Here is a 27,151-nt window from a genome sequence, read left to right as displayed (position 1 = left end):
GCAGGAGAGCACCCTGCAGAACCCTCCCAGGCCCTGCCCCTCCCCCCAACAGTCACCCACATCAACACATTGTCCACTCTGTCACACTTGGGATGCTTCCGCTCTCAGTGGAAAAAAATTGACTCAGCTCCTGTAAGTTCCCCCAACACCCCCACCCCAGGGCTGGTTCTCTTCTTCACCACCTGCTTTGGGGGATCATCTGCCAAACATCCCCCAAGTAGTTTGACTCCCCAAAACGCCACCACCAGGGCCTCTCCATTCACAAGCTGCTGGATTTGAGGATGGGCCTCAACCTTAAGGGCAGGTTGGGGAGAAAAGCTTTCAGTGTTAAGGAAGCTGCCAGCATGGGGGAGGCTGGCACCTGAACCAGGTCCCCCAGCCTTCCTGTCACCTGGTGCAGTTTGCTGGGCCAGGGCCTACTCAGGGGAAGGGTGGGGCGGGCAGCCAGCCTGCAGAGCACGCCGGAGGGAAACGGTCAAGGCGGTCCCCTCCCCCGCGCATGTTCCTGGCCCTTTCCTCTCTGAGGGGCAGCAGGAAGTGAGGAGAAAGGGCCGGGGCGGGAGGCGGGAGCGGGTGGGAGGGATGGGGTTTATCAAGCTGCCGGCGGGCTGCCCGGAGGGCAGCAGCTGGTGCGAGTAGCTTTTCTGGAGACTTACCCCGGGAAGGAGGGAGGCCGCCGACCTACTGGGCCGACGGACTCCCACACAGGTGAGCCCAGGGCAGGCGACTGGTCTGCACCCTGGTACATGCGCTCACAGCAGCGCTCCCTGCCTCTCCTCCCAGTCGCGCGGGCGGGGAATGGGCTGGCCATACAGACCCGGGCCCTTTGGGGAGCTGAGGATCCCGGGGGAGCGGATCTAGGAAGAGGCAAGGAATACTCCCCCCATTCCAGCTCCAAGCCTGCTCCCCAGAGGGAGGGGCTTACAGGACCAAAGGACTTAGGATACTGGGCAGGGGCCCAGGGGAAACCCTCTGGCCGGGCCGGCTTTCTCTGCCATCTGTCCAGGAACTTCTGCAAGGGTGGCAGCTTCCTCAGAGTTGAAAGGAAGCCTTGGGGGCTCCCACAGGCCCCCCAGAGACTGGACAGGAGGCGATGGGAGCCCAGGGATTGGCCTGTGCCTGATGCAGGTCGGGGGCAGGGGGACGCCCTATCCCCAGGGCCCGCTGGGCTTACTGGCCCCAGCCGGGCGGGCCTAGCTGCGACCCACAGCTCGTGTTGCCCGGACAACCACTGCCTCCACGCAGTCCTGGAAGAGCTAAGACGCGGGTGCTAGGCCCCCTCCCCAAGTCTGGCAGGGGGCGGGGATTCCCTTCAGACCAGGGTCGGGGGAAGGGAGCCCTGATCCGTAGGGGGCGGCACATTACTGTCCTGCGAGACCAGAGGTCGGCTCTGGTCACCGTCCCCCTTTACATACAAAGGGGCCCCAGGACTGGAGACTACGCTCAGGGATGCTGAGCCAGATTCACTACTACCCCCGGCCAAGGCCTCGGGGTCCCACAGCACCTCCTTCTGGCCGGGTGACGGAACGCCACCTCCTTTATTCCCTCCCCTACCCCCGTCCTTTATGCTGTCCCTTTAAGCGGCTGGCCGCGTCGCAGAGCAGCGAGGACTGTACCACCGGCCGCAGGCTGCGGGGGGGAATTTGGGGCTGACTGGCCCTCACGGCTGAGACTCCACAAGAAAGCCCCATTTGGAGGGGTCTCACGGTTCCAGATTGATGGTCACATTCCTCGGCAGAGGATCTGGGGACCTTGGAGCCCAAAACGCAGCACTGGCTACCCAAAAGTCAGGCACACCTTTCCGACCCCGCCGCAAATCCTGCGCAGGGCCCGCCTCCGCGCTGAATTCTTAAAGGGCCCGCGGGCTGGGGGGGCGGAGCCAGTAGAGGCGCCGAACAGGGGCAGTGCCTGGTGGAGCGGCCGGAGCGGGCCGGGCTGGGGCGGGGATGGCGATGGCCATGGCGCAGGTCCCGGCGGCTCCCTGCGCGAGGTGAGGGAGGGCAGTGCGAGCCTGGCGGCTCTCTCCGCGGGCTCTATTCTGAGCCCCCAGGGAGGCGGCCCAGGACCCCCCCCCCCAACTCTGGGCCGGGTTCAGCCCCCACGTGCGGGGCGGGGGCGGGGTCCCGGACAAAGGCCAGGTGGAGTGGGCTTTACCCCGGACCGCTTGGCCCGGGGGCGCGATCATTTCTGGTAGCTGTAGAGGGAAATGCCGGTCTGCCAGCGCCACCGTGGGAGATCCACCACCCCTTTGTCCCCGCGGGGCCTCCACCAAGCTTGGGAGAGTGTCTGCGCTGAGACAAAGTCTATTAGCCTCGCTCTGCTGCTGGGCGGGTGCAAAAAAAGATACCAGCTCTGGGGCTGTTACAGCTTCCTAGCTGCTTCATCAGCTGTGCCTTGCCTTACCCAAATGCTATGGTTTCTCAGGACCAAGAGTACTTCACAGGGTAGAGTGGGCCTCGGTTTGGGGCTCTCAGAAACCTTGTCCTGGGTGGTATTCAGCCATGTGTGAGTCTCTGGGCAGTGAGTCTATAGCTCAATTCGTCCAGTTCTCAGAGGGGTCACAGACCTAACAAGTTCCTGCCCAGCTGTAGGCTACCTGCTCCAGGAAGGAGCCCTGGCAGTGAGTTCCTGCGCCTCAGTGGTCTGTGGTCTCTCAGACCTGTTATAGCCAATAACAGGGTCTGAACAACCCTGGGCACGGTGCCCTACACAGCATGGGCTTTGGGAGTATGGATGGGTTTGGGGTGGACACCTCCAGGATTCTATAGACTGATTTGCTGTCTCCCACCTTTCCCCCAGTTCCTGAGCTAGTGCCAGGCAGGTGACACTGTCTTCCTGCAGCCCCCAGCATGTGGGCAGGCCTGGGCCCTGCCGTCACACTGGCCCTGGTGTTGGCGGTGGCATGGGCCACAGAGCTGAAGCCCACAGCACCACCCATCTTCACAGGCCGGCCCTTTGTGGTAGCATGGGATGTGCCCACACAAGACTGTGGGCCACGCCACAAGGTGCCACTGGACCCAAAGGACATGAAGGCCTTTGATGTGCAGGCCTCACCTAATGAGGGTTTCGTGAACCAGAACATCACCATCTTCTACCGTGACCGGCTGGGCATGTATCCACACTTCGATTCAGTGGCGAGGTCTGTGCATGGTGGTGTGCCACAGAATGGCAGCCTCTGGGTACACCTGGAGATGCTAAAGGGACATGTGGAACGCTACATTCGTACACAGGAGCCTGCAGGGCTGGCAGTCATCGACTGGGAGGACTGGCGGCCAGTGTGGGTACGCAACTGGCAGGACAAGGATGTGTACCGCCGATTATCACGCCAGTTGGTGGCCAGTCGCCACCCTGACTGGCCACCAGACCGCATAGTGAAGCAGGCGCAGTATGAGTTTGAGTTTGCTGCACGCCAGTTCATGCTGGAGACACTGCGATTTGTCAAGGCATTTCGGCCTCGGCACCTGTGGGGCTTCTACCTCTTCCCCGACTGTTACAACCATGATTATGTGCAGAACTGGGAGACCTATACAGGCCGCTGCCCTGATGTTGAGGTCTCCCGAAATGACCAGCTGGCCTGGCTGTGGGCCGAGAGCACGGCCCTCTTCCCCTCTGTATACCTGGAAGAGACACTCGCTTCCTCCACACATGGCCGCAACTTTGTCAGCTTCCGTGTTCAGGAGGCCCTTCGCGTGGCTCACACCCACCATGCCAACCATGCACTCCCGGTCTACGTCTTCACGAGGCCCACCTATAGCCGCGGACTCACAGGGCTTAGCGAGGTATGTGCCTCCCAGGGCCCTGCCTTCGTCCTTGGGAAACCACTGCAGGCCTCCTGCCCCCAAGCTTACTGGCTACTCTACATCTCCTCACCTCATTATCTCTGTAACCCTATGAAAGGGTGGCATTGTTATCTCCATTTTGTGGATACAAAAATTGAGGGCCAGAGATGCTGAGAAATTTACCCAGAACTTCCCAGCAAATCCAGGCAGAGCAGGGACTTGGGCCTAGTATTCTGACTTTGCGGTCCATCCTGATAGGTACATACTAGGCTCAAGTGGGCCCTTGGCTTGGGAATGGGAGGCCAGAAGTGGGGGTGGAAACGGCTTAAACATTTAAGGAGAAAGTGAAACAGCTGCTGCCTAGGGGTGAGAAGGAGGGCCTTCTCACACTGTCTGTCCTTCTCACCCTGTGGTCTCAGTATTCCCCAGTGACCATCTCCTTCCCACACAGATGGATCTCATCTCCACCATTGGCGAGAGTGCAGCCCTGGGTGCAGCTGGTGTCATCCTCTGGGGTGATGCGGGGTACACCACCAGCATGGTAAGTAAGACCCACCCAGCCTACTGGAGCTGAGTCTGCAGGGACAGGCAGAGCGTCTGTGCTTTTGGCTGCAAACCTCAAAGTGGTCCCCTCATCTGTCCCCCACCCAAGGAGCCCCAGTCCCAACAGAGAAGACTCAGTCCCTCCCCTTCTCCCAGGAAGGGGGATTTGCTGTCCTGACCAGCTGTTGAGTTCCACCCTGCCCCATCTGCCCTGCTGGGTTCCAGTCCCTGCCCCCACCCCCTTCTTAGAAGGAATAGGAACAGTGAGGGCTCAGGCATGCTTGCGTGTGTGTGTGTGTGTGTGTGTGTGTGTGTGCGCGCATTGTTAAAAGAAGGTACAGTCACCACAGTGTAAACAGAGTTTCCATCTGGGCCTGTGGGCTGAGACAGCTGACCCTGATCCCTGACCTCTGCCCCCAGGAGACCTGCCAGTACCTCAAGGATTACCTGACCCGGTTGCTGGTACCCTACGTCGTCAATGTGTCCTGGGCTGCCCAGTATTGCAGCTGGGCCCAGTGCCACGGCCACGGGCGCTGTGTGCGCCGTGACCCCAGTGCTAATACCTTCCTGCACCTCAGTGCCAGCAGCTTCCGCCTAGTGCCTAGCCACGCACCTGGTGAGCCGCAGCTGCGACCAGAGGGGGAACTCAGTTGGGCCGACCGCAACCACCTGCAGACGCACTTTCGCTGCCAGTGCTACTTAGGCTGGGGCGGCGAGCAATGCCAGTGGGACCGCAGGCGGGCAGCTGGGGGTGCCAGTGGGGCCTGGTCTGGGTCCCACCTCACCAGCCTGCTGGCTGTGGCCGCCCTGGCCCTCACCTGGACTTTGTAAGGGTCTCTCACGCAGCTGCCAGGCAAGCTGGCTTCTGCCACAAGGGCTCTGCTAGGCATGTAGGAGCCCACAAGGGGTGGACAAACCAGAGTCTGAAGGGGCAGAACCCCCTGGGATGCCCAGTAGGGTGTCCGTACCAGCTCCCACCCCCTGTTCTAAGGGGGAGGGACAGTCCCGTGGGAGGCCCCTTCTCTCCCTGCCAGAGAGGAAGAGGGGCACAGCTGGGCCGGGGAGGACCTGACCCTACTCCCCTGCCCCTGCATAGTTTATTATTATTATTTTGGGGTCTCTTTTGTAAATTAAATATGAAACAACTGCTTCTTTGCTTGGACTGTCTGTGCCTGGGCCAGGGCATGTGAGAGAGATTTCAGGGTCTTCCATATAAGGTTTGAGCTCAGTTCTGTCTCTGTGAGACTCTCTGCTGGCGACTTCTCATCTGTAAAATGCATTCACTGGGATCTGCAGGCCAGAGCTTCCCACTCTAGCTGTCCTGCTAGGGCAGGGGCCACTGGGAGTGGAGGGACTCACAGTCTACCCCAACACCAAGGACCTTGCTTTATCCATATTGATTGGAAAGCAGTTGGGTACAACCTTCTGTGAGGGGTGGGGCTCATTGTGCTTCTCCTACTTGGTACTGTATCCCCAGCTGGGCTGGTGCCAGTCGCCTCGCCTTGCCCACCCAAGGAGAAAGGGGAAAGCGGATGTTTGATCTTCCCTGGCTGGGCAGGTAGCCAGATCACTCCTCCCTGCTGTTCTCACAGGCAAGGGCGGCTCCTCCACTCCCTAGTCCCAAGGACAGTGGACTTCAGCCACACGCACTTCTCCCCATCTAGCTCAGAGTCCTCCACTGGGTATGGTCAGGGGGAGGCAAGCAGGGCATTGGGATCTGAATCATGAGGTCCAGTCCCTGTCCCACTGCAGAGATGCATGATGGGGTGAGGGGGAGGCATCCTCAACAGTCAGCCCTGTAATGGCCATGGGAGAGCATAGCTTGTCCCCAGCTGTCCCAGGGGAGAGAAGTAGCAGCCAGAGCTGTCATACCAGCTCTGACCTGCTTCACTTCCTCTGCTTCTGAAGTGAGTTATTCTGGGTGGGGCCCTGCCCCTCCCCTCAGCCATTGGACCCACACCTGGATTCCTCCTGTCCCTATCAGTGATGACTGATCCCCTGCCCTCAGATAATACCGGCTCGAGATGTACTCAAGAAACTGTCGAGCAGTGAGGAGGGCACCCCAGCCACAAGGACTCGGGAAGTAGCCTCAAGGAAGTGCTTTCTACATTGAGGTTGGGTTGGGTTTTTTTGGGGGGGGGGGGTGGGGGGGCCGTACCATGCACGGCACATGGGATCTTAGTTCCCCGACCAGGGATCGAACCACTGCCCCCTGCAGTGGAAGCACGGTTTCCTAACTCCTGGACTGCCAGGGAAGTCCCTACATTGAGAGTCCCTACACTGAGTTTTGAAAGGTGGGGGGGAAACTTGATGCTGGGAACAAAGCATGGGCAAAGGCTGGAGGAAGACAGAACACAAATGGAGACAGAGTTTGAGGCTTGGGTGTGACAGAGGGTTATGCTGCAGGTGGCCCTAGAGTGGCACCAGGCCTGATTTTGTCTGATGATAGTGACTATCTTACCTGTTCAGTGAACACACTGAACACACACATGTGCCAGGGCTGGGCTGGGTGCTGGGGATGCACCCATGAACCACACCAGCAAAGACTGCCATCCTCAGGGGTATGACAGCATAAAGGGAGATGCACTTTGGATGCCAAGGCCAAGTCAGATGTTGGACAGTGGAGAGTGCTCCCCAGAGGCATACAGGCAAGGGGATTGTGTGGTTAGAGCCTGGAGAAGCAATCCTCACCAAATCGATATTGATTCAGGTTGTAAAGTGATCCTTCATCCCTCTGGCTGCTGATGGCAGAGACTAGAGAGGGTGGTAGCACTGGGAGGGAGATGTCAAATCACATGGTGGGGGTAGGGCTGCTTGTATCCTGGCTGCTTGTGACCAAGGTGGGGAGAGGCCGGCTGGAGAGTAGATTCAGGTGTCGATCAATAAGGCCATAAGATGATGGAGCCAGCAGAGGGAGGGCAAGGAAGGAGGAGCTGTGACCTATCTCCCCAACACCTGTGACTTCCCCTACCCAACTGTGACCCCACACACAGCTGTGACCTCCCCTACACAGATGTGACCCATGCATACCTGTTAGCTACCCTGCCCACATCTGTAACCTGCCAACACACAGGTTATCCAGACATACCTGTGACCGGACCCACACAGCTGTGACCTGGCTATGAGCTCAGGTTCAGACTGGGCTGTTCAGTGCTTTCACCTGGGCCAGGAACATGATGTTTCCTTCACCCCACTCTGGCAGGCAAGCCTGGGCCTGAGCACCTAGCAGGTCTCAGTTGCTAGCGTCTGAATCAGCAAACAAGCAAAATCACGAAGGAATGAACAAGCGCGTCTTCACTGATACACTCATGCTCACACCCGTGGTCACACAAACATGGGGTCTCATGGTCATAAAATAGGGTCTCACACACACCAAGTCCCAGGCACTGGGTCCCACACTTGCACATACACACTACTGGAGTTTGTGGAGAGTCCCAAATGTCCACTAACTGGAGCTTTACACACAGTCACTGATCCAGCACATATACAAAGGGTGACAACGCAGCCCTGACTTCAGGAACACAGTTCCTTTCAGACACAGGTCCCTAAAGGGGGGATGATTTATCCACTAGGCACTGTAGGCACAGGGCCACAATACTTATACGGGCCCACAAAAATGTTTTAATTTTAATCTTTTTTAATCAGAAGAAAAAATACAGGAATAATGAATATAAAATAATGAATTCAGTCTGGATTATATCTGTCCTTATGCCAGTATAGTCGTAAAATATATTTTTTAAAAAATATGTATTTTTTTGGCCGCGCAGCATGTGGGATCTTAGTTCCCCGACCAGGGATCGAACCCGTGTCCCCTGCAGTGGAAGCACAGAGTCCTAACCATTCCCTTAAAATGTTTTTTTGAGGAATGGGTCCGCAAAGGTGAAAGTGCCTAGGGCCCATAGGTGTCATAATGCAGGCACGTGGGGAAGGCACCCAGACTCCAGTATCACACCCAGTCGGATCTGCCACCCAGACGGCCCCCATGCACTGCCTCCATCCCCACACCATCCCAAGTAAAGCCACAAAGTCCAGCCCCAGTGCTGACAGAGTGGGAGGGGCCACTTCCGGCCTAGCCCCACCTCCTACCAAGGGCACTTTGCTAGGAGTGCAGAGGTGGCTCTGCTGTCTGGCCCAGCCCTCTAACCCAGGGCCCGCCCCTCAGCCCGCCCCCAGACTGGGTGGGGTGACCCCTACAAAAGCTCAGGGTTTCTAGCAGTGGCTTCTTCCTCCAAGAGTCTCGGTGCAGCTGAGGCCAGAGTTAAGGAACAGAATCTTGCTGAGCCCTGCATAGGCCCTCACCCTGAGGTCAGGAAGTTTGGAGAATGAGGCCTTTCAGCCCTGAGGTCAGCAGGGACAAGTGGGCAGATTGGCGGGTGTGCAGGAGGGCTGGGCTGACCTTTCCTGCGTCACTGAGCATGCCCTCCTGCATGGGTGGCCAGGATTCCTGGGGAAAGAGACAGGGAAGCCCCCGCCTCCGTCAGTCAGCCAGCCTGGGGGCTGAGGGCCTGGCTCTCAGCCACTCTTCTCAAGACAGATGTCATGGCTTCTGTGGCCCTTGGGGAAAGGGGGCGGGCAAGCCAGGACAAGACCTGTGGGAGACAGAGGGCAAAGGTCGGCCCAAGAGGCAACTCGGATGTGCCCTCTAGTGGCCATGTTCCCCTCAATGCCTCTCCTTTGCCCTCTGACTTCCCTGAACCCTGCAGGTCAATATTTACCTGAAGCCAGAATAGAGGTGGATTAATAAGGGACTTGGCCTGCCTGCCCTCAGTAGGGGTCAGAGAGTTCAAGGCCTGCTTTCAGCTCTGCTTCCCCTGGCCAGGTTTCTCTAGACCTGCCCTGTGCCACGGCAGCCCACCTGCTTCCCATCTGCACCCTCTTCCTGAACTTGCTCGGCATGGCCAAAGGCTCCAGGGACCCCCTGGTACCCAACCGGCCCTTCGCCACCATCTGGAATGCAAACACCCAGTGGTGTCTAGAGAGGCATGGCGTGGACGTGGATGTCAGTGTCTTTGATGTGGTGGCCAACCCGGGACAGACCTTCCGCGGCCCTGACATGACCATTTTCTACAGCTCCCAGCTGGGCACCTACCCTTACTACACACCTGCTGGGGAACCCGTATTCGGTGGCCTGCCCCAGAATGCCAGCCTGGCTGTCCACCTGGCCCGCGCGTTCCGGGACATCCTGGCTGCCATGCCTGCATCCAACTTCTCAGGGCTGGCAGTTATTGACTGGGAGGCATGGCGCCCACGCTGGGCCTTCAACTGGGACACCAAGGACATTTACCGGCAGCGCTCACGGGCACTGGTACAGGGGCAGCACCCTGACTGGCCAGCTCCTTGGGTGGAGGCAGCAGCTCAGGACCAGTTTGAGGGGGCTGCGCGGGCCTGGATGGCAGGCACCCTCAGGCTGGGACAAGCACTGCAGCCTCGTGGCCTCTGGGGCTTCTATGGCTTCCCTGATTGCTATAACTATGACTTTAAAAATCCCAACTACACTGGCCAGTGCCCACCAGGCATCCATGCCGAGAATGACCAGCTGGGGTGGCTGTGGGGCCAGAGCCGTGCCCTCTACCCCAGCATCTACCTGCCTGCAGCACTGGAGGGCACGAAGAAGGCACGGATGTTTGTGCAGCACCGTGTGGGTGAGGCATTCCGTTTGGCCGTGGGTGCAGGGTACCCTGATCTGCCAGTGCTGCCCTACGTCCAGATCTTCTACGACATGACTAACCGCTTTCTGCCCCTGGTGAGTCTCCTGTGACCCCACCCACCTTGTAACCTACATTGTTAGGCATTAGTCCAGTAAGTGAGGCCACATAGCCCTGGGGCACTTTAGCCTTGGGACACTTTCATCCATTCCCTCTCACATTCTTTGAGCACCTACTGTGTGCCAAGTTCTGTGCTAGGCACAGACAATTCAGCATTCTTCAGAAAGAAATCATCCCTGCCTGCATGGCACTCACAGGCTAGAGTAAGAGCAGGCTTGCCTCTGGCCACCACAGCTAGAGCAGGCTATGAATTATTTGTCCCATGCAATAGTGTTACAGCAGGCTGCTGTGGGGACGGAGGGAGGCCCCACAGAGCTATGCTGTCCTTTCCCCAGGAGGAGCTGGAGCACAGCCTGGGGGAGAGTGCAGCCCAGGGGGCAGCAGGAGTGGTGCTCTGGGTGAGCTGGGAGAACACAAGAACCAAGGTGAGCTCAAGCCCAGGATGGGGGTGAGGGTGGGGGCAGGAGTGGGGCTTCCAGGCTGACTGGGGAGACCCTGGCCCACCCTTTACCCCTGCAGTCCTGGTTGACCAGCAGGTGAGTGCCTCAATGCCCTAGGTGGACCCGTGCATGGCCGTGGTGTCCTGACGCTCCCCCTCCCACCTAGGAATCCTGCCAGGCCATCAAGGAGTATGTTGACACGACACTGGGGCCCTTCATCCTGAATGTGACCAGTGGGGCTCTTCTGTGCAGTCAAGTCCTGTGCTCTGGCCATGGCCGTTGTGCTCGGCGCCCCAGTCACCCCGAGGCCCGCCTCATCCTCAGCCCCACCAGTTTCTCCATCGAGTCCACGCCTGGTGGTGGGCCTCTGACCCTCCGAGGTGCCCTCTCACTCAAGGATCGGTTGGCTGTGGAGTTCAAATGTCGCTGCTACCATGGGTGGACGGGAACATGGTGTGAGCAGTGAGGCATGTGGTGATTGGCACATGCACACATTGAGTACCTAATGCAATCTGGACCTGGCTACAGCTTTCTCAAGTACAGGCACAGTCACATGAGTCATGGTCACAGTCAGAAGTACACTCAGGCACTGTCATGAGCATATGCTAGCCCATTCACACCTGCTTACAGACCAAGATAGTCGCATAAGGTGTTAGAGCCTTGGGCACCCACCCAGCAGAGTTAAAAATATTTCTTCCAGAGACATTGAGCCAGTCTTTAAACTGCAGCAATCACAAGAACTGACGCTCTGGACTTCCCTGGCGGTCCAGTGGTTAAGACTCCGTGCTTCTACTGCAGGGGGCGGGGGTTCGATCCCTGGTCAGGGAACTAAGATCCCGCATGCTGAAAGAAAGAAAGGGAGGGAGGGAGGAAGGAAGGAAGGAAGAAAGAGCTGACATTCACTGGGTGCCTACTTTTTCCGAGTCCTGTGCTAGGCATTTTAAGTAGTCTAACTTAATTGTGCAATCCTAACATGACGCTATGAGGAAACTGAGGCACACACAGGGAGGGTAAGCACTTTACCCAAGGTTGCAGACAGAAAATAGAGCAGCTGAGATTCAAACCCAGGTGAATCTGGGTTTGAATCTCTACCCTCTACCTCTACCTCTATAGCGATGGAGCCCTTTGGCTCCTACTATATGTCGACGGTAATCAGCCCTGTACTGCAGCCTGAATCCGTTCAGAGGTAACAGCCTCACAAATAAAGCAGACATGATTCTAACTTGAAGAGCTGTTTATTGAGCACCTAAAACGTGCAGGCGCTGGGATCCAGAGGGCACAGGAAAATTCTTTTCTCTTGCTCAGATTTGATGTCTGTCCGAGGGCGGCTGCTTCTCAGGGTTGGGCCCAAATTTCGGGAGGAAGCTCCACCTGACCGTTTCCACGCTGGGCAGGAGGCTGACGTGAGCCGAAACAAAGCTGAACTGGGGGGAGACCTATCTGAGTCTGGGGCGGGGCGGGGCGAGATGGAAGCCCAACCCACCCGTAATGGAGCTGGCGCTCGGTTCGCGCTCACTGGGAGCTGGGCCTGGATAAGCAAGGGCGGGAGGGGCAGAGGTAGAACCAGGGCAGAGATCCAGTCTGCGTCGGGTCTGTGTTATGACGCGAGGGGCCGGGGCCGGGGGCTGGCCGCCCCGAAGACCCGGGACCCGGTGGTGTGCCGCGGGCCGTGACGGCTGCAGTGCGTCCGCCTCACCGCTAGGGTGCGAGCGCCGCGTGCCGGAGGAGTCCGAGCCAGAGACAGCGAGATACAGATCCGTGTGGAGCGAGGACACGGAGCGTCCCGGAGCCAGGCGTCAGCATGTCAGTACTGCCCCCCTCCCCATGCGCGGCGTATTCGTCCTCATTGTCCCCCGCTCTCCCCGTCCGCTCCGCGCGTACAGTTCTCAAGTGACTAAGCCGCCCCGCACGCCCTCTTTGCGTCTGTCGTTCCCTCCCAGAGCATGCCGAGCCACAGCCGCCCGGAGTCAAGCTCCCGAAGCCCCCACCCCCAAACTCCACGGTTTGTCACCCAGTGGGAGGAAGCGGGAAACCGAGGCAGGAGAGAGACTGTCGCCTCTCTCTGTGGACCCGGGAGCCCCACCCACAGTGGGTGGGGTCGGCACAGAAAGGGTTAAGCCTGAGGGGGAAGTCTGGGGCTCCAGGCTCAGGGGCGGATCCTGGGGTTTCCTCTCTCCTGGTCCAGGGGTGCAGCTGCTGCGGAGGTGGCTGATGCAGGTGAGGGGCTTATAGCCCTCTGAGTGGGATGTGGTATGAGGGGAGGGGGCTACCTGTTACTGATCAGTGTGGAATTGGCCTCAAGCTCACGGGGCCTTCCTGCGGAGGTGGGGAAGGGGAGCCAGGGCATCCTCTCTGGAACAGGTGGGTAGAAGGGTGGGGCCCAGCGGCCACCTATTGCTAGAAATCCCCGAGCATTGACCCTTCTGCCAGCAGAGCCTGTGGTAGGATGGGCACACAATGGAGTTCGGGGTCAGGAGGTCTGAGCCCCCAACCTGGTAGCCGTTGGACACCCCTGTGGATGTAGGAAGGAAGCTGTGGTTCTTATCTAGCTAGGGTGTCTACGAAACAGGCCAGTGGGGAACCAGGCCTGCAGGAGCCACATTGCTGTGTGAGCCGGGCCCTTTCTGAGCGGCAGTTGGGTCCATGCCCAGTCAAAGTGTCCTGAGCTGGTCAGTGTTGGGGAGGGAGCCAGGGACTCTGTGCCCCTGGTAGGGAAGGCAGTCCAGGGAGGGGAAATTTGAGCCTGATGGGTGGGTGAATGGCACCCCAATATCGGTTAGGTGGCAGGCATGGCCCAGGTGGTCAAAAAGGCGGGGACCTGGAGTAGGGAGAAGGGTGGGACAGGGAACTTCCCTAGGGGAGTTCCTAGGGAAGCTGTGTTCCCTCCGAAGGGAATACAGCGTTTAAGCAGGGGGTCATGGTGTCTAGTTTGTATGCTCTGTCTGATGGCCAGCCAGCTGCAATGGTGTAGGGCTGGATCTACTCTCCTGGGGAGTTCAAAGCGGTAGTCAGAGAAGGCTGGGGCCTGGAGTCTTGATTTCTGCCCTAGCCTTTAGCCCTCAGCCTCCATCCAGTGTAAGGCAGAGCACCCAGGATCCATCCCCTCTGCTCTCCACCTGAGTCAGGTCCCCCAGGTATAGGGGATGGGATCCTCCAGGTCACCTGTGCCATCAGGTGAGTATGGGGACAAGGTGCAGCCCACCAGTTCCAGGATGCGTGGCCCTCCTTAGCACTCTGTCAGCCACTCCCTGCCCCAGCCCCATCCTCCCTTCTGGCACAGCCCAGCATGGCTGTTGTCCACAGGAGGAGCACCCTTCTGGTCTCAGGAGATACCACTGCCTGGAGACTGTGGCCTTAACCCCCAGCCTGGCACTGAGCCACCTGGAACCCAGCAGGAGATGACCTTGGCTCCCAGCCTGGCATCTGAGCCTGGATCCCACATGTAGGCAAGAGCTGACTCTGAGCCCTGGCCCAGCCAAGCTGACTCCTACCCTAGACCCTATACACCAGGTGGTACTGATCCTGAGTACCACTCCAGCCTAACTGACTCTGGATCCTGCATGCCAGCCAGAGGTGACCCTGAGATCCAACCTGGCCAAGCTGATCCTGGATCCTACACACCAGCCAGATCTGACCCTGAGCCCCAGGCTAGCTGAGTTGACCCTGGGTTCTGCATGCCATCCAGAGATGACCCTCAGTCCTGGCTCAACTGAGCTGACCCTGGATCCCGCACGCCAGCCAGAGGAGACCCCAGCCCCCAACCTGGCTGAGCTGACCCTGGAGCCTGTGCACTGCCGACCTGAGCTCCTGGATGCCTGTGCCGACCTCATCAATGAGCAGTGGCCCCGCAGCCGCGCCTCCCGCCTGCACTCCTTGGGCCAGTCCTCAGATGCCTTCCCCCTCTGCTTGATGCTGCTGAGCCCCCGTCCCACGCCAGAGGCAGACCCCATTGTGGTGGGCCATGCCCGCCTGTCACGGGTGCTGGACCGGCCCCAGAGCCTCCTAGTGGAGACGGTGGTGGTGGCCCGAGCCTTGAGGGGCCGTGGCTTTGGCCGCTGCCTCATGGAGGGCCTTGAAGCCTTTGCTCAGGCCCGGGGCTTCCGCCGGCTACACCTCACCACCCATGACCAGCTGCACTTTTACGCCCACCTGGGATACCAGCTGGGTGAGCCTGTGCAGGGCCTGGTCTTCACCAGTCGGTGGCTGCCTGCCACCCTGGTCAGTGCCTTCCCCAGGGCCTCCTTTCCCCGGCCACCCTGCAGGGCCCCTAGCCTGACTGCCCAAGCTGCCCCAAGAGCCCCCAAGGGGTCATCATTGCCGCCACCCCCACCCCTGCCTGAGCCCTTGACCACCCTACCCCCACCTCCAGGAGGGCCCCCTCCACAAAGCCTGCTGGAGACTCAATACCAAGACCTGAGAAGACGCCCCATATTCTGGATGGAGAAAGACATCTAAGGGCTTACCCAGGGCAAGATGCTGTCTTTCTGGGTCAGTTGACTGCCCAGGACAGTACCAGCCTCAGCCCACTGGCCATCCCTCAGCTTCTATCCCCCGAGGACAGCTTCAGCCTAGGCATGTTTCCTGAGTGCCAGTGGAGATGGCGCCATGGCTGTGGCTCAGAGCGCTCAGTGTGGCTGAATAAAGGCTTCTGTTGGGTGTGGTTGTGACAGTGTATTTGTTGACCCCCACCCTCATCTCCCAGCCTTGTCTTAGGTCCTCTGTCCCTGCAGGGGCCCTCAGATCCACCTCGGCCTTAGGGCCATGGGTGGAGGGACACCTGCCTTTTACCTCTCTCACTCTGCCAGGCCCAGGGGACAAGGAGACATTCACCCATCACCATTCACTGGGCACCTGCTGTGTTACAGGCCCTGGATTGGGCACAGGCAGTGGGGAACTAGACAGATAGGGTCTCAGCCCAAGGGACAGGGCAGGCATACTGTGGCAGGATCCATGCTGGGACAGTGGGAGCTCAAGTTTCCTCACTCCACTTGGAGATCTGGTAGACCTCCCAGGGCAGGTGATGCCATAGCAGAGACCTGAGTGCTGAGTAGAAATTAAGCCAGGCAAGGTGGGGGCTGAGTGTTCTTGGGGCAGGAAACAAAATGGGCAGAGGAAAGAAGGGGACTTGTGAAAGCTGTAGGTGGGGGAGGTGTGAGAGGGCACGGTGGTGCCATGGCAGAGATGGACAATACAGAAGGGGAGCTGCCCAAGCCAGCTTGGGTTGTGGCTGCTCTGAGAGGCCTATGAGACCCCTTGGGAACCAGGCTTTACGCACCTCCCTTTCTTGTGAGGAGGAGCTGGAGGAGTTTTCCCAGCTTTCTCTGCTGTGTGGAAGGTGTGGCCATGGCCATGGAGTCTAAGCTCACACTCCCTCTCTCCTGCAGGTTTCCATCCCTGGGGCATGACCATGCAGCTAGGCCTGGCCCTGGTGCTAGGGGTGGCCCTGTGCTTGGGATGTGGCCAGCCCCTGCTGCAAGCCCCTGAACGCCCCTTCTTGGTGCTGTGGAATGTGCCCTCAGCACACTGTAAGGCCCGCTTTGGCGTGCACCTGCCACTAGAGGCCCTGGGCATTGCAGCCAACCGTGGCCAGCGTTTCCACGGCCAGAATGTCACCATCTTCTACAAGAACCAGCTCGGCTTCTATCCCTACCTTGGGCCGAGGGGCACAGCTCACAACGGGGGCATCCCCCAGGCTGTGCCCCTTGACCGCCACCTGGCACGGGCTGCCTATCAGATCCGCCACAGCCTGCAACCTGGCTTCGCTGGCCTGGCAGTACTGGACTGGGAGGAATGGTGTCCACTCTGGTCTGGGAACTGGGGCCGCCGCCAGGTCTACCAGACAGCCTCCTGGGCTTGGGCACGGCGGGTATTCCCCAACCTGGACCCCCAGGAGCAGCTCTACAAGGCCCGTATCGGCTTTGAACAGGCAGCCCGTGCACTGATGGAGGACACACTGCGGCTAGGCCGGGCACTGCAGCCCCATGGGCTCTGGGGCTTCTATCGCTTCCCGGCCTGTGGCAATGGCTGGCATGGTACAGCTTCCAATTACACGGGCCACTGCCATGCAGCCACCCTTGCCCGCAACACCCAACTGCATTGGCTCTGGGCCGCCTCCAGCGCCCTCTTCCCCAGCATATACCTCCCACCCAGGTTACCACCTGCTCACCACCACGCATTTGTCCGATACCGCCTGGAGGAGGCCTTCCGTGTGGCCCTCGCTGGGCACCCACATCCCCTGCCTGTCCTGGCCTATGCCCGCCTCACACACCGGAGCTCTGGGAGGTTCCTGTCTCAGGTGAGTGAAAACTGAAGTCTAGGGGTCTGACTGGGGAGGCATGACATTCTCTGAGGGCCTGAGAAGCCACTCAGAGGCTCAGGGCCAAGGGGCCCTCCTCTAGGGGTGGAATCGGATCATGGCAGTGAGCCATGAAAGTTCTTGAAGGTGGAGGTTGGGCCAGATGGAGCTGGCCAGCCCAGCCCTGGCTTAGCAGCTCTCTGCCTCCAGGATGAACTTGTGCAGACCATTGGTGTGACCGCTGCACTGGGGGCAGCCGGCGTGGTGCTCTGGGGGGACCTGAGCTTCTCCAGTTCTGAGGTGATCATTGCCCCCTCCAGCCTGCCACACAGCCCATGCTGGGGTCCCAGAGATGGGGAAAGACCATGTCAGGGCCATGGAGCAGAAGCATTGATACATCCCTTCCCTCTCCTCAGGAGGAGTGCTGGCATCTCCATGACTACCTAGTGAGCACCCTGGGCCCTTATGTGATCAACGTGACCAGGGCAGCCATGGCCTGCAGTCACCAGCGGTGCCATGGCCATGGCCGATGTGCTTGGCAAGACCCAGGACAACTGGAAGTCTTTCTGCACCTGGAGCCAGATGGCAGCCCTGGAGATTGGGAGTCCTTCAGCTGCCGTTGTTACGCGGGCTGGGCTGGCCCTACCTGCCAGGAGCCCAGGCCTGAAGAAGCAACATAAAGCCAGGAGTCACCTGCCTCTGACCTTCATGTTCCTGCTGCCATCTTTCCAGTCCTGGAGGGAAGACTTTGTCCCACTCTTGTTCTATTTAGTTTACAGTCACTTCTCCCATGCACACACCCCACTTCCCATGGGATCCCTGGGGAGTGGAAGAGGCCAGAAAAAAACATACTGTTTTAAAACTAGACGCCCTCTGAGATCACCTCATCCCTCCTGACAAGAAAGCAGCCCCAGGAAGAGTCGGTGTTCCAGAAGGTTAAGGTTGCCAGCCCAGGGCTCTGTTCTACACTTCACTGCGTCCATGGAATGGTCACAGGAGACCCGTCCAGGGGCAGGTGGGCCCCCGAGGAGATCTTGGCTAAGGTCTTTAAGTGCTAAGCTGTTGTCTGTAATCTGCTTTCATCATAAAGTTACTTTTTCTTTCACTGCCTGAGGTTTGGCTGTTCCCCAATTCTACGAAACCCACCCTCTTCCTGTCGCGAGCGTCCCGCTGCAAGTACCCAGAGATGCCGGTCCTGCGTCGTGGGCAGCTACAGAGTTAACGACTAAACGTGTTGGGCGAGGGGGTGGGAACGCCGCAAGGCATTGTGGGTGCATAGTTCAGCTAGAGCGTCGTGGGCTTGTGGGTCCCGGGAGCTGACTACAATTCCCAAGGTGCTCTGCGCCCAGCGGGGGGGGCGGTAATCCGCGCGCAGCACCTTGGGAATAGTAGTTTCGGCCGCATGGAGAGGTTCCATGAATCGGGAGACCAGGAACTCGCCTTCCCGGCCACCCATTTAGCAGGGTGGGGCGCTTCGACACGTTCGGCAGGGCGGGGCGCCTCGCGAAGATGGTGGCGCGCGCGGCGTGTGGCTCCCGTCGTCTGCCCAAGTCTCAACTCAGCGCATTGGCCGGCGACTCGCTGGTCTGGAGCCCCTGCCCGCCGGGTCCCTGACCCCGCGCCCCGCCGCGCCCAATTCCCGGCATGCCCCGCGCCCGAAAAGGCAGCGCGCCCCGCAGAGGCGGCAAGCGCAGCGGAGGAGGTAAGTGGGGGGCTCTGGGCAACTGAGGAACGTTGAGCTGGGGCCCTGTGTGGGTTCCCGTCGGTGTCCTTAAGAGTCCTGGGGTAGAGACTCCAGCCTCGGCCGGTCTGGTGCCACCCGCAACTCTCCCCGTGACCTGCACATGCCCAAGGAGTTTGCGGCCACGTGTGCGCCTAACTTGAGTGCGCCGACCGCTTGTCCGGAGCCCTCGCTCCCCGCCCGCACCTGGTCCGCACATCCCGGCCTTGGTTGGTTTCCACATTGCCTCTCTACCCAAGTTGTCTGTTGTGATGGACAAACAGGCCAGACGGAGCAGGAAGCCAGCCCCCTCCCCAAGCCCTGATCCTTGCCTGGACTGAACTAGGAAGTTGGCCGGAGGCCTGGGCTATCCCGGAGAACTGAGAGAGGGGATGATTGGGAAGCTGCAAAATTTGGGCCTTGACTGCCTAGACCTAGAAGGTTGATGAGCCCTGGAGCCGGAGGCAGTCCAGAGAGTCGCTTATCAGGTCTACCAGAGGAGCATGTCCTGGTGCAGTAAACACATGTGTTTACTCTGTAGGGAAGGGGTGCCTCTTAGGCACAGCTCAGACCTGGCCGCCACTTCAGTGGGGCTTGGGTGAGGGTGTTACTGAACCAAACGTGGGTCTGCTTGCCCCGGAGCAGTAAAGCCAATCTACTGATGAAACCGCAGAAATGCATTGGGGGTGGGGTGTGCGTGGTCCGAGTAGCTCCCGTTCGTTAGAGCAGAAAGAATTCAGGGAGAGGCAAAGTGATAGATAAGAAGTGACTTATTAGAGTAGGACACTTGAGAGGCTTACAAGGGGGTGGGTGAGAGGGTGCCATCTGGAGAACATGGTGAGCTATAGTTTTATAATCAAAGGAAGAATGGGGAGGGTGAGAAGACCACCTTCTTCCTCATTATTGAGGAGACATCAAGCTTCCATCAATTCCTTTTCCAAGTCGGGTGGGGAGTTTTCTTGTTCCTACATGGTCAAACCAGGACTGTCATGGCGCAATGGAAATGAGCAAAAAGGCGGTAACATACACTAACATATGATAAATCATTTCAAGTTTTAGTATAATGTCACCCTTTCCTTATATGTTTGTTTTTAGTGCACGTGTGTCCTAGGAATCATTAACCTGAGCTCACTGGGCAGGATGTGGGTCTCATTCCACCATTGTTTTGTTGTTTTGTGGCATGTCTCTTGCTTCTGTTGCATGGTTTTGTGGTTAAGCAAACCTGCTTTCTTGAGTGATCATTAACTTACAGGGGTCTCCCATACTTTTTTCTTTACTTATAACCACTTACTGGGATTAACTATTTAATCACCTACTTTGTCCTTTTACTCTGTCCGTATCATTCCCCCCTCCAGGTGTTTACCCTTTATGCTTAAAGGGGGGTAATGGGTGACAACCTATCATTAACTACTTTCTGCTGAGATGGAATGTAGGCCTGCCTGGGGAAGAAGTAAAACACCTGGCTGACTGTCCCTTCTCTGTTAGAAGAACCAGAAGCCAATGCCCCTCCTGTTAGCATTATTCTTTTTTTGTTTTTTTGTTTTTTTGTTTTTTTGTGCGGTACTCGGGCCTCTCACCGCTGTGGCCTCTCCCATTGTGGAGCACAGGCTCTAGAGGCGCAGGCTCAGTGGCCATGGCTCACGGGCCCAGCTGCTCCACGACATGTGGGATCCTCCTGGACCAGGGCACGAACCCATGTCCCCTGCATCGGCAGGCGGACTCCCAACCACTGCACCACCAGGGAAGCCCATTAACATTATTCTTTTAGCCCTTGTGGACGTTAAGCATCAGTGGATGAGTTTATAAAAGATACAAATTGAAAGAAATACAGCAGGGACTTCCTTGGTGGTGCAGTGGTTAAGAATCCGCCTGCCAAGGCAGGGATCACAGGTTCAATCCCTGGTCTGGGAAGATCCCACATGCCAAGGAGCAACTAAGCCCGTGCACCACAACTACTGAGCCTGCGCTCTAGAGACCATGAGCCACAACTACTGAAGCCCACACGCCTAGAGCCCGTGCTCCGCAACAAGAGAAGCCACCACAGTGAGAAGCCTGTGCACCACAATGAAGAGTAGCCCCCACTCTCTGCAACCAGAGAAAGCCCGCGTGCAGCAACGAAGATCCAACGCAGCCAAAAAACTAAATACATAAATAAAATAAATAAGTTTATTTAAGAAAAAAAGAAAGAAATACAGCAATAAGCATTAGAAGAGTTATTAAAAGAGATTGTAGCCACCGTCTTGGAGACCCAAACCATTTTTTCAAAACATTTTACAAATCTGGAAGGCAGTTACTTGAGGCCTCAATCTGTTTGCTTTTGGCTAGGCCCGGAACCTTAATGTTTTATACTTAGGGGTTTATTGAGACTTTTTTTTTTTTTTTCCGGTACGCAGGCCTCTCACTGTTGTGGCCTCTCCCATTGCAGAGCACAGGCTCCGGACGCGCAGGCTCAGTGGCCATGGCTCACGGGCCCAGTCGCTTTGCGGCATGTGGGATCTTCCCGGACCGGGGCACGAACCCGTGTTCCTTGCATCGGCAGGCGGACTCTCAACCACTGTGCCACCAGGGAAGCCCGAGACTTTTATTTTAGTTATAGATTTACTCTGTTTTTCTTTTTTTTTGGTTAATATCATTTAGTGATAAGGGTGGCTTCCTTGTCCCTCGAGAAACAAAGTGTCGCCTAATCTAGTTATAAGTTCCTTCCATTAAAGAGAGAGGACAATCAGGCACAAACAAAAAGGAATGTAAAAACGACCAGCCATTGATGTTGCGCAAAAGGGGTTCCAGGGAAGTGTGCCCCTGTCTCTTTCTTGACACTCCCATTACATATTTCCTATGGTTGTTAAGGCTTTCAGTCTTGGGTTAAGACTGAAAGGGTTGCACTGGTGTTTATGAGAAATTTTATCAAGTGGCTCACCACGTCAATTTCCACCTGAAGTTTGAGGCTCGACAGTAGTTATGTAGATGGTATCTCTAGGTGGATCCCCTTTTGGCCTTGGGCCCCCCTCAGTCTTTCGATTGTAAAACCATCAAAGGCCGAGGGATCCCTGTCGCTTTCTGGCATCTGGGGCATTCCCTCTGCCAGTGCCCTGGCTATTTGCAAAGGGTACATTGATGACAGTCTTTCCTTCAGTGCCCCCTCGTCCATGTAGGGTACACTGTCTCGGTACCCATGGGCCCTGTGGTTTACCATGGCCAGATTGGCCCAGAAAGCCCAGCCTCCCCTTTAGTGGTTTTTCAGAGGACCAAGTTACTGCCATCATTTGGGCCTTTTGTATATTTCTTTGGGTGCATTTAATCTTTTAGGTTATATTCCTATTATTGAAAACTGAATAAGCCAATTGGAGCAAGTCGCTTATAGGTGTCTGAGGACCAGCCATTGCTTTTTACCACATATTTATTTATTTTAAAAATGTATGTTTATTTGGCTGCGTTGGGTCTTCGTTGCTGCACGCGGGCTTTCGCTAGTTGTAGAGAGCGGGGGCTACTCTTCATTGTGGTGCACACGCTTCTCATTTCAGTGGCTTCTCTTGTTGCAGAGCACGGGCTTTAGGTGCGCGGGCTTCAGTAGTTGTGGTGTGCGGGCTTCAGTAGTTGTAGCTCGTGTGCTCTAGAGCGCAGGCTCAGTAGTCGTGGCACAGGAGCTTTAGTTGCTCCGTGGCATGTGGGATCTTCCCGGACCAGAGATCAAACCCATGTCCCCTGCATTGGCAGATGGATTCTTAACCACTGTGCCACCAGGGAAGTCCGGCCATTGCTTTTTGAATTTTGTGCGTGATGTCTGGGGCAGACTGGGCTATGAAATGCATAGCCAAAAGGGCCTGTCCCTCCAGAGAGGAGGGATCCACATTCATATACTTTTCAAAAGTTTCTATTAACCTTTCTTGAAATACTGTCAGATTTTCGTTTAATTCCTGTTGGACTTTTTTTTACTTCTTTGTAATTGACAGGTTTTACTGAAAAAAATTTTATAGCCTTTATTAAACAATTAATCATATGGTCCCATCTATCCCTATGAATAGAATTTATTTAGTAATTCCACTGTGGGTCTGCCTCGGGGACAGCTTTGTTCCGCAGGCGGTACACTGTGTGGCCCTGTTGGTCTCAGGCTGCCAGTATTATATGCTGTTCTTTCTCTGGGGTGCAGCAGTTGGATAAGATTTGTAAATCCCCCCTGGTGAGATCATTAACCAAATAAACTTCTTTGTGGAAAGCTTAGAATCCTCAGCAAAACTTTCCAACTTCTGCCAGACTTAAATCGGACATTGAAAAAAAGCACATGAACTCTTATTGTTTCTTTTTTTAAAAAATTTATTTATTTTAATTTATTTATTTTTGGCTGCATTGGATTTTCGTTGCTGCATGTGGGCTTTCTCTAGTTGAAGCGAGCGGGGGCTACCCTTTCTTTGCAGTGTGCGGGCTTCTCATTGAGGTGGCTTCTCTTTTTGCAGAGCACGGGCTCTAGGCTCACAGGCTTCAGTAGTTGTGGCACGCAGTCTCAGTAGTTGTGACTCGCGGGCTCTAGAGCGCAGGCTCAGTAGCTGTGGCGCACAGGCTTAGTCACTCTGTGGCATGTGGGATCTTCCCGGACCAGGGCTCGAACACATGTCCCCTGCATTGGCAGGCGGATTCTCAACCACTGCGCCACCAAGGAAGCCCTCTTATTGTTTCTTGATTTTTATTATGAATTTCTCTTAGAGGCAGAACCCTAGAGGCAGTTGGTTAGTAACTTATGCCTCTGCGGGTGCTAGCTGGACTGAAAATGGGCCCCTTGGGTAACTCGGAGTACAGAGGAGCTCCTGAATATATCGGAGGTCTCTCCTTACCCTTGGGTGCATTTTTCCCTGGGATAATAGTCTCCGCTGGAGGAATGGCTCCCGCCTGTAAGATAGCCCTTGTTGGAGCAGCCATTTCCAAGGATACAGCAGCTTCCACTGGAGCAATGGTTAGCTATCTAAAAGTTTCGTTTCCCTGTCAAAATCCACCGTGCAATTTAATCAAGATTTACAACTTTAGATGTTACCTCTTCTTCTTTTTTTTTTTAATATTTATTTACTTATTTGGCTGCATCGGGTCTTTGTTGCTGCACGTGGGATCTTCATTGCTGCATTCGGGATCTTTAGTTGTGGCATGTGGGATCTAGTTCCCTGACCAAGGATCGAACCTGGGCACCCTGCATTGGGAGCACGGAGTCCCAACCACTGGACCACCAGGGAAGTCCCTAGATGTTATCTCTTCTAAAGTAGTCTCCCAACGATGTGTTAATGCCAGAGAAATTGCCACAAAGGAGTAGTACAGAAGGTGTCCCCAGTGGTGAACCGTCTTGCTGCAAACTGGAAATAAAGGGTCAGCACTTGTAAGGGTCGGAGGAGGGGAAGACTGACATCAGTGCTCAGGAAGTCCTCCGTTGGGCACTTGTAGTAATTAGGGTAAAAGTACCTTAATTCTTGGAAGTTGATTCCCTTCAGTTTCTTTGTGCCTGATGTACTTAAGAATACCTGATAAGAGGCCTTTTATCTGGGTTGGACACATTCTTTTAAATGATTTTTTTTAACAGATTTATTTATTTTATTTTTGCCAGCGTTGGGTCTTCGTTGTTGCGCGCAGGCTTTTCTCTGGTTGCAGAAAGCGGGGGCTGCTCTTCACTTTGGTGTGCAGACTTCCATTGCGGTGGCTTCTCTTGTTGCAGAGCACAGGCTCTAGGCGCACGGGCTTCAGTAGTTGTGGTTCGCAGGCTATAGAGTGCAGGCTCAGTGGTTGTGGCGCACGGGCTTAGTTGCTCTGCGGCATGTGGGATCTTCCCAGACCAGGGCTTGAACCCGTGTCCCCTGCATTGGCAGGCGGATTCTTAACCACTGCGCCACCAGGGAAGCTCTAAATGATTTTTTTTTTCCTTGTATGTATAATCCCCTGGTTATACATTATGGGCATCTAATTTTCATCCAAGGATAGATTACAGTGATCAGCTTTAGAAACAAGCTTAGAATATCTTTTTAATAACTTAATTAACCTTTACAATAATATAACATATAATATAACATAGTCCCCCAGTATTATTGTGTTACTGTCCATTTCCTCTTTTATAACTGTTAGCAGTTGCCTTATGTGTTGAGGTGCTCCTATGTTGGGTGCATATATATTTATAATTGTTATACCTTCTTCTTGGATTGATCCCTTGATCATTATGTAGTGTCCTTCCTTGTCTCTTGTAACATTCTTTATTTTAAAGTCTATTTGATCTGATATGAGTATTGCTACTCTAGCTTTCTTTTTTTTTTTTTTTTTTTTTTGCGGTATGCGGGCCTCTCACTGTTGTGACCTCTTCCGTTGCGGAGCACAGGCTCCGGACGCGCAGGCTCAGCGGCCATGGCTCATGGGCCCAGCCACTCCGCGGCATGTGGGATCTTCCTGGACCGGGGCACGAACCTGTGTTCCCTTCATTGGCAGGCAGACTCTCAACCACTGCGCCACCAGGGAAGTCCTCTAGCTTTCTTTTGATTTCCATTTGTGTGGAATATCTTTTTCCATCCCCTCACTTTCAGTCTGTATGTGTCCCTACGTCTGAAGTGGGTCTCTTGTAGACAGTATATAGATGGGTCTTGTTTTTGTATCCATTCAGCAAGCCTGTGTCTTTTGGTTGGAGCATTTAATCCATTCACGTTTAAGGTTTAATTATCGATATGTATGTTCCTATGACCATTTTCTTAATTCTTTTGGGTTTTTTTTTTTTTTAAGCAGAGGTCTTTTTAGAAGCCCATATGATTTAAACTTATTTATTTATTTATGGCTGTGTTGGGTCTTCTTGTCTGTGCGAGGGCTTTCTCTAGTTGTGGCAAGCGGGGGCCACTCTTCATCGCGGTGCGTGGGTCTGGGTTTGTTTTTGTAGGTCCTTTTCTTCTCTTGTGTTTCCCACTTAGAGAAGTTCCTTCAGCATTTGTTGTAGAGCTGGTTTGGTGGTGCTGAATTCTCTAAGCTTTTGCTTGTCTGTAAAGCTTTTGATTTTTCCATCGAATCTGAATGAGATCCTTGCCGGGTAGAGTAATCTTGTTTGTAGGTTCTTCCCTTTCATCACTTGAAGTATATCATACCACTCCCTTCTGGCTTGTAGAGTTTCTGCTGAGAAATCAGCTGTTAACCTTATGGGAGTTCCCTTGTATGTTGTTCGTCGTTTTTCCCTTGCTGCTTTCAATAATTTTTCTTTGTCTTTAATTTTTGCCAGTTGGATTACTATGTGTCTCGGCATGTTTCTCCTTGGGTTTATCCTGTATGGGACTCTCTGCGCTTCCTGGACTTGGGTGGCTGTTTCCTTTCCCATGTCAGGGAAGTTTTCGATTATAATTTCTTCAAATATTTTCTCTGGTCCTTTCTCTTTCTCTTCTTCTGAGACTCCTATAATGCGAACGTTGTTGTGTTTAATGTTGTCCCAGAGGTCTCTTAGGCTGTCTTCATTTCTTTTCATTCTTTTTTCTTTATTCTGTTCCGCAGCAGTGAATTCCACCATTCTGTCTTCCAGGTCACTTATCCGTTCTTATGCCTCAGTTATTCTGCTATTGATTCCTTCTAGTGTAGTTTTCATTTCAGTTATTGTATTGTTCATCTCTGTTTATTTGTTCTTTAATTCTTCTAAGTCTTTGTTAAACATTTCTTCTATCTTCTCGACCTTTGCCTCCATTCTTTTTCCGAGGTCCTGTATCATCTTCACTATCATTATTCTGAATTCTTTTTCTGGAAGGTTGCTTACCTCCACTTCATTTTGTTGTTTTCTGGGGTTTTATCTTGTTCCTTCATCTGGTACATAGCCCTCTGCCTTTTCATCTTGCCTGTCTTTCTGTGAATGTAGTTTTCCTTCCACAGGCTTCAGGATTGTAGTTCTTCTTGCTTCTGCTGTCTGCCCTCTGGTGGATGAGGCTATCTAAGGGGCTTGTGCAAGTTTCGTGATGGGAGGGACTGGTGGTGGGTAGAGCTGACTGTTGCTCTGGTGGGCAGAGCTCAGTAAAACTTTAATCCGTTTGCCGCTGATGGGTGGGGCTGGGTACCCTCCCTGTTGGTTGTTTGGCCTGAGGCAACCCAACACTGGATCCTACCTGGGCTCTTTGGTGGGACTAATGGCAGACTCTGGGAGGGCTCACGCCGAGGAGTACTCCCCAGAACTTCTGCTGCCAGTGTCCTTGTCCCCACAGTGAGCCATAGCCACCTCCGCCTCTGCAGGAGATCCTCCAACACTAGCAGGTAGGTCTGGTTCAGTCTCCTGTGGGGTCACTGCTCCTTCCCCTGGGTCCTGATGTGCACACTACTTTATGTGTGCCCTCGAAGAGCGGAGTCTCTGTTTCCCCCAGTCCTGTCGCAGTCCTGCAATCAAATCCCACTAGCCTTCAAAGTCTGATTCTCTAGGAATTCCTCCTCCCATTGCCAGACCCCCAGGTTGGGAAGCCTGACCTGGGGCTCAGAACCCTCACTCCAATGGGTGGATTTCTGTGGTATAAGTGTTCTCCAGTCTGTGAGTCACCCACCCAGCAGTTATGCGATTTGATTTTACTGTGGTTGTGCCCCTCCTACCATCTCACTGTGGCTTCTCCTTTGTCTTTGGATGTGGGGTATCTTTTTTGTTG

General features: G+C 55.3%; 4 protein-coding genes across 12 annotated transcripts in view; all 4 read left to right on the top strand.

The window, feature by feature from the left end:
- The first annotated feature begins 563 nt into the window (after positions 1-563).
- On the top strand, positions 564-11,749 carry LOC101321208 (hyaluronidase-2). 4 transcript variants are annotated; one of them, XM_019947728.3, is made up of 6 exons: positions 564-708; positions 2,800-3,779; positions 4,231-4,320; positions 9,142-10,065; positions 10,423-10,512; positions 10,694-11,749. In XM_019947728.3, exons 2-6 carry the CDS (start codon positions 2,850-2,852, stop codon positions 10,991-10,993), a joined length of 2,334 nt encoding a protein of 777 aa, XP_019803287.2. In that variant the 5' UTR covers positions 564-708; positions 2,800-2,849; the 3' UTR covers positions 10,994-11,749. The 4 variants fall into 4 exon arrangements, with proteins under 4 accessions (XP_019803287.2, XP_004316913.1, XP_019803286.2 ...); XM_019947727.3 differs by lacking the exon at positions 564-708 and adding an exon at positions 762-1,990; XM_004316865.4 differs by lacking the exons at positions 9,142-10,065; positions 10,423-10,512; positions 10,694-11,749 and adding an exon at positions 4,743-5,472.
- HYAL3 (hyaluronidase 3) lies at positions 3,738-17,927 on the top strand. 4 transcript variants are annotated; one of them, XM_073811151.1, is made up of 5 exons: positions 3,738-3,779; positions 4,231-4,320; positions 16,678-16,822; positions 17,033-17,122; positions 17,239-17,927. In XM_073811151.1, the coding sequence occupies exons 2-5, from the start codon at positions 4,298-4,300 to the stop codon at positions 17,500-17,502; spliced, it is 522 nt and encodes a 173-aa protein (XP_073667252.1). In that variant the 5' UTR covers positions 3,738-3,779; positions 4,231-4,297; the 3' UTR covers positions 17,503-17,927. The 4 variants fall into 4 exon arrangements, with proteins under 4 accessions (XP_073667252.1, XP_073667251.1, XP_004316917.1 ...); XM_073811150.1 differs by lacking the exons at positions 3,738-3,779; positions 4,231-4,320 and adding an exon at positions 12,188-12,744 and having other exon boundaries at positions 15,912-16,822; XM_033865026.2 differs by lacking the exons at positions 3,738-3,779; positions 4,231-4,320 and adding an exon at positions 12,200-12,330.
- NAA80 (N-alpha-acetyltransferase 80, NatH catalytic subunit) lies at positions 14,088-15,183 on the top strand. The gene is given in 2 exon segments (XM_033865027.2): positions 14,088-14,117; positions 14,119-15,183. Coding segments are annotated over 2 exon segments (894 nt in total). The 3' UTR covers positions 14,983-15,183.
- Positions 17,928-18,321: 394 nt separating the features above from the next.
- IFRD2 (interferon related developmental regulator 2) overlaps positions 18,322-27,151 on the top strand; it is a 31,018-nt gene continuing 22,188 nt past the window's right edge. For 2 of the 3 annotated variants that reach the window (XM_033865023.2, XM_033865020.2), the window contains exon 1: positions 18,322-18,524. In XM_033865023.2, the coding sequence (XP_033720914.1) occupies positions 18,467-18,524 (58 nt within the window). In that variant the 5' untranslated portion in view covers positions 18,322-18,466. The remainder of the gene's footprint in view (positions 18,525-27,151) is intronic. The other variant, XM_033865022.2, reaches the window with a different exon arrangement.

The sequence above is a fragment of the Tursiops truncatus genome, chromosome 10 (genome assembly GCF_011762595.2).
Source record: "Tursiops truncatus isolate mTurTru1 chromosome 10, mTurTru1.mat.Y, whole genome shotgun sequence".
In the NCBI taxonomy this organism is placed as follows: domain Eukaryota; kingdom Metazoa; phylum Chordata; class Mammalia; order Artiodactyla; family Delphinidae; genus Tursiops; species Tursiops truncatus.
This window is presented reverse-complemented; position numbering and strand designations above follow the sequence as displayed.

Bases quoted from the DNA above. Each gene is read 5' to 3' on its own strand.
- LOC101321208 (XM_019947728.3), top strand. From the start codon at position 2,850: ATGTGGGCAGGCCTGGGCCCTGCCGTCACACTGGCCCTGGTGTTGGCG. The intron at 4,321-9,141 runs GTAAGTAAGACC...TCCCCTGGCCAG, and splicing joins CGGGGTACACCACCAGCATG to GTTTCTCTAGACCTGCCCTG. The intron at 10,066-10,422 runs GTGAGTCTCCTG...TCCTTTCCCCAG, and splicing joins CTAACCGCTTTCTGCCCCTG to GAGGAGCTGGAGCACAGCCT.
- HYAL3 (XM_073811150.1), top strand. From the start codon at position 15,929: ATGACCATGCAGCTAGGCCTGGCCCTGGTGCTAGGGGTGGCCCTGTGC. The intron at 16,823-17,032 runs GTGAGTGAAAAC...CTCTGCCTCCAG, and splicing joins CTGGGAGGTTCCTGTCTCAG to GATGAACTTGTGCAGACCAT. The intron at 17,123-17,238 runs GTGATCATTGCC...CCCTCTCCTCAG, and splicing joins TGAGCTTCTCCAGTTCTGAG to GAGGAGTGCTGGCATCTCCA.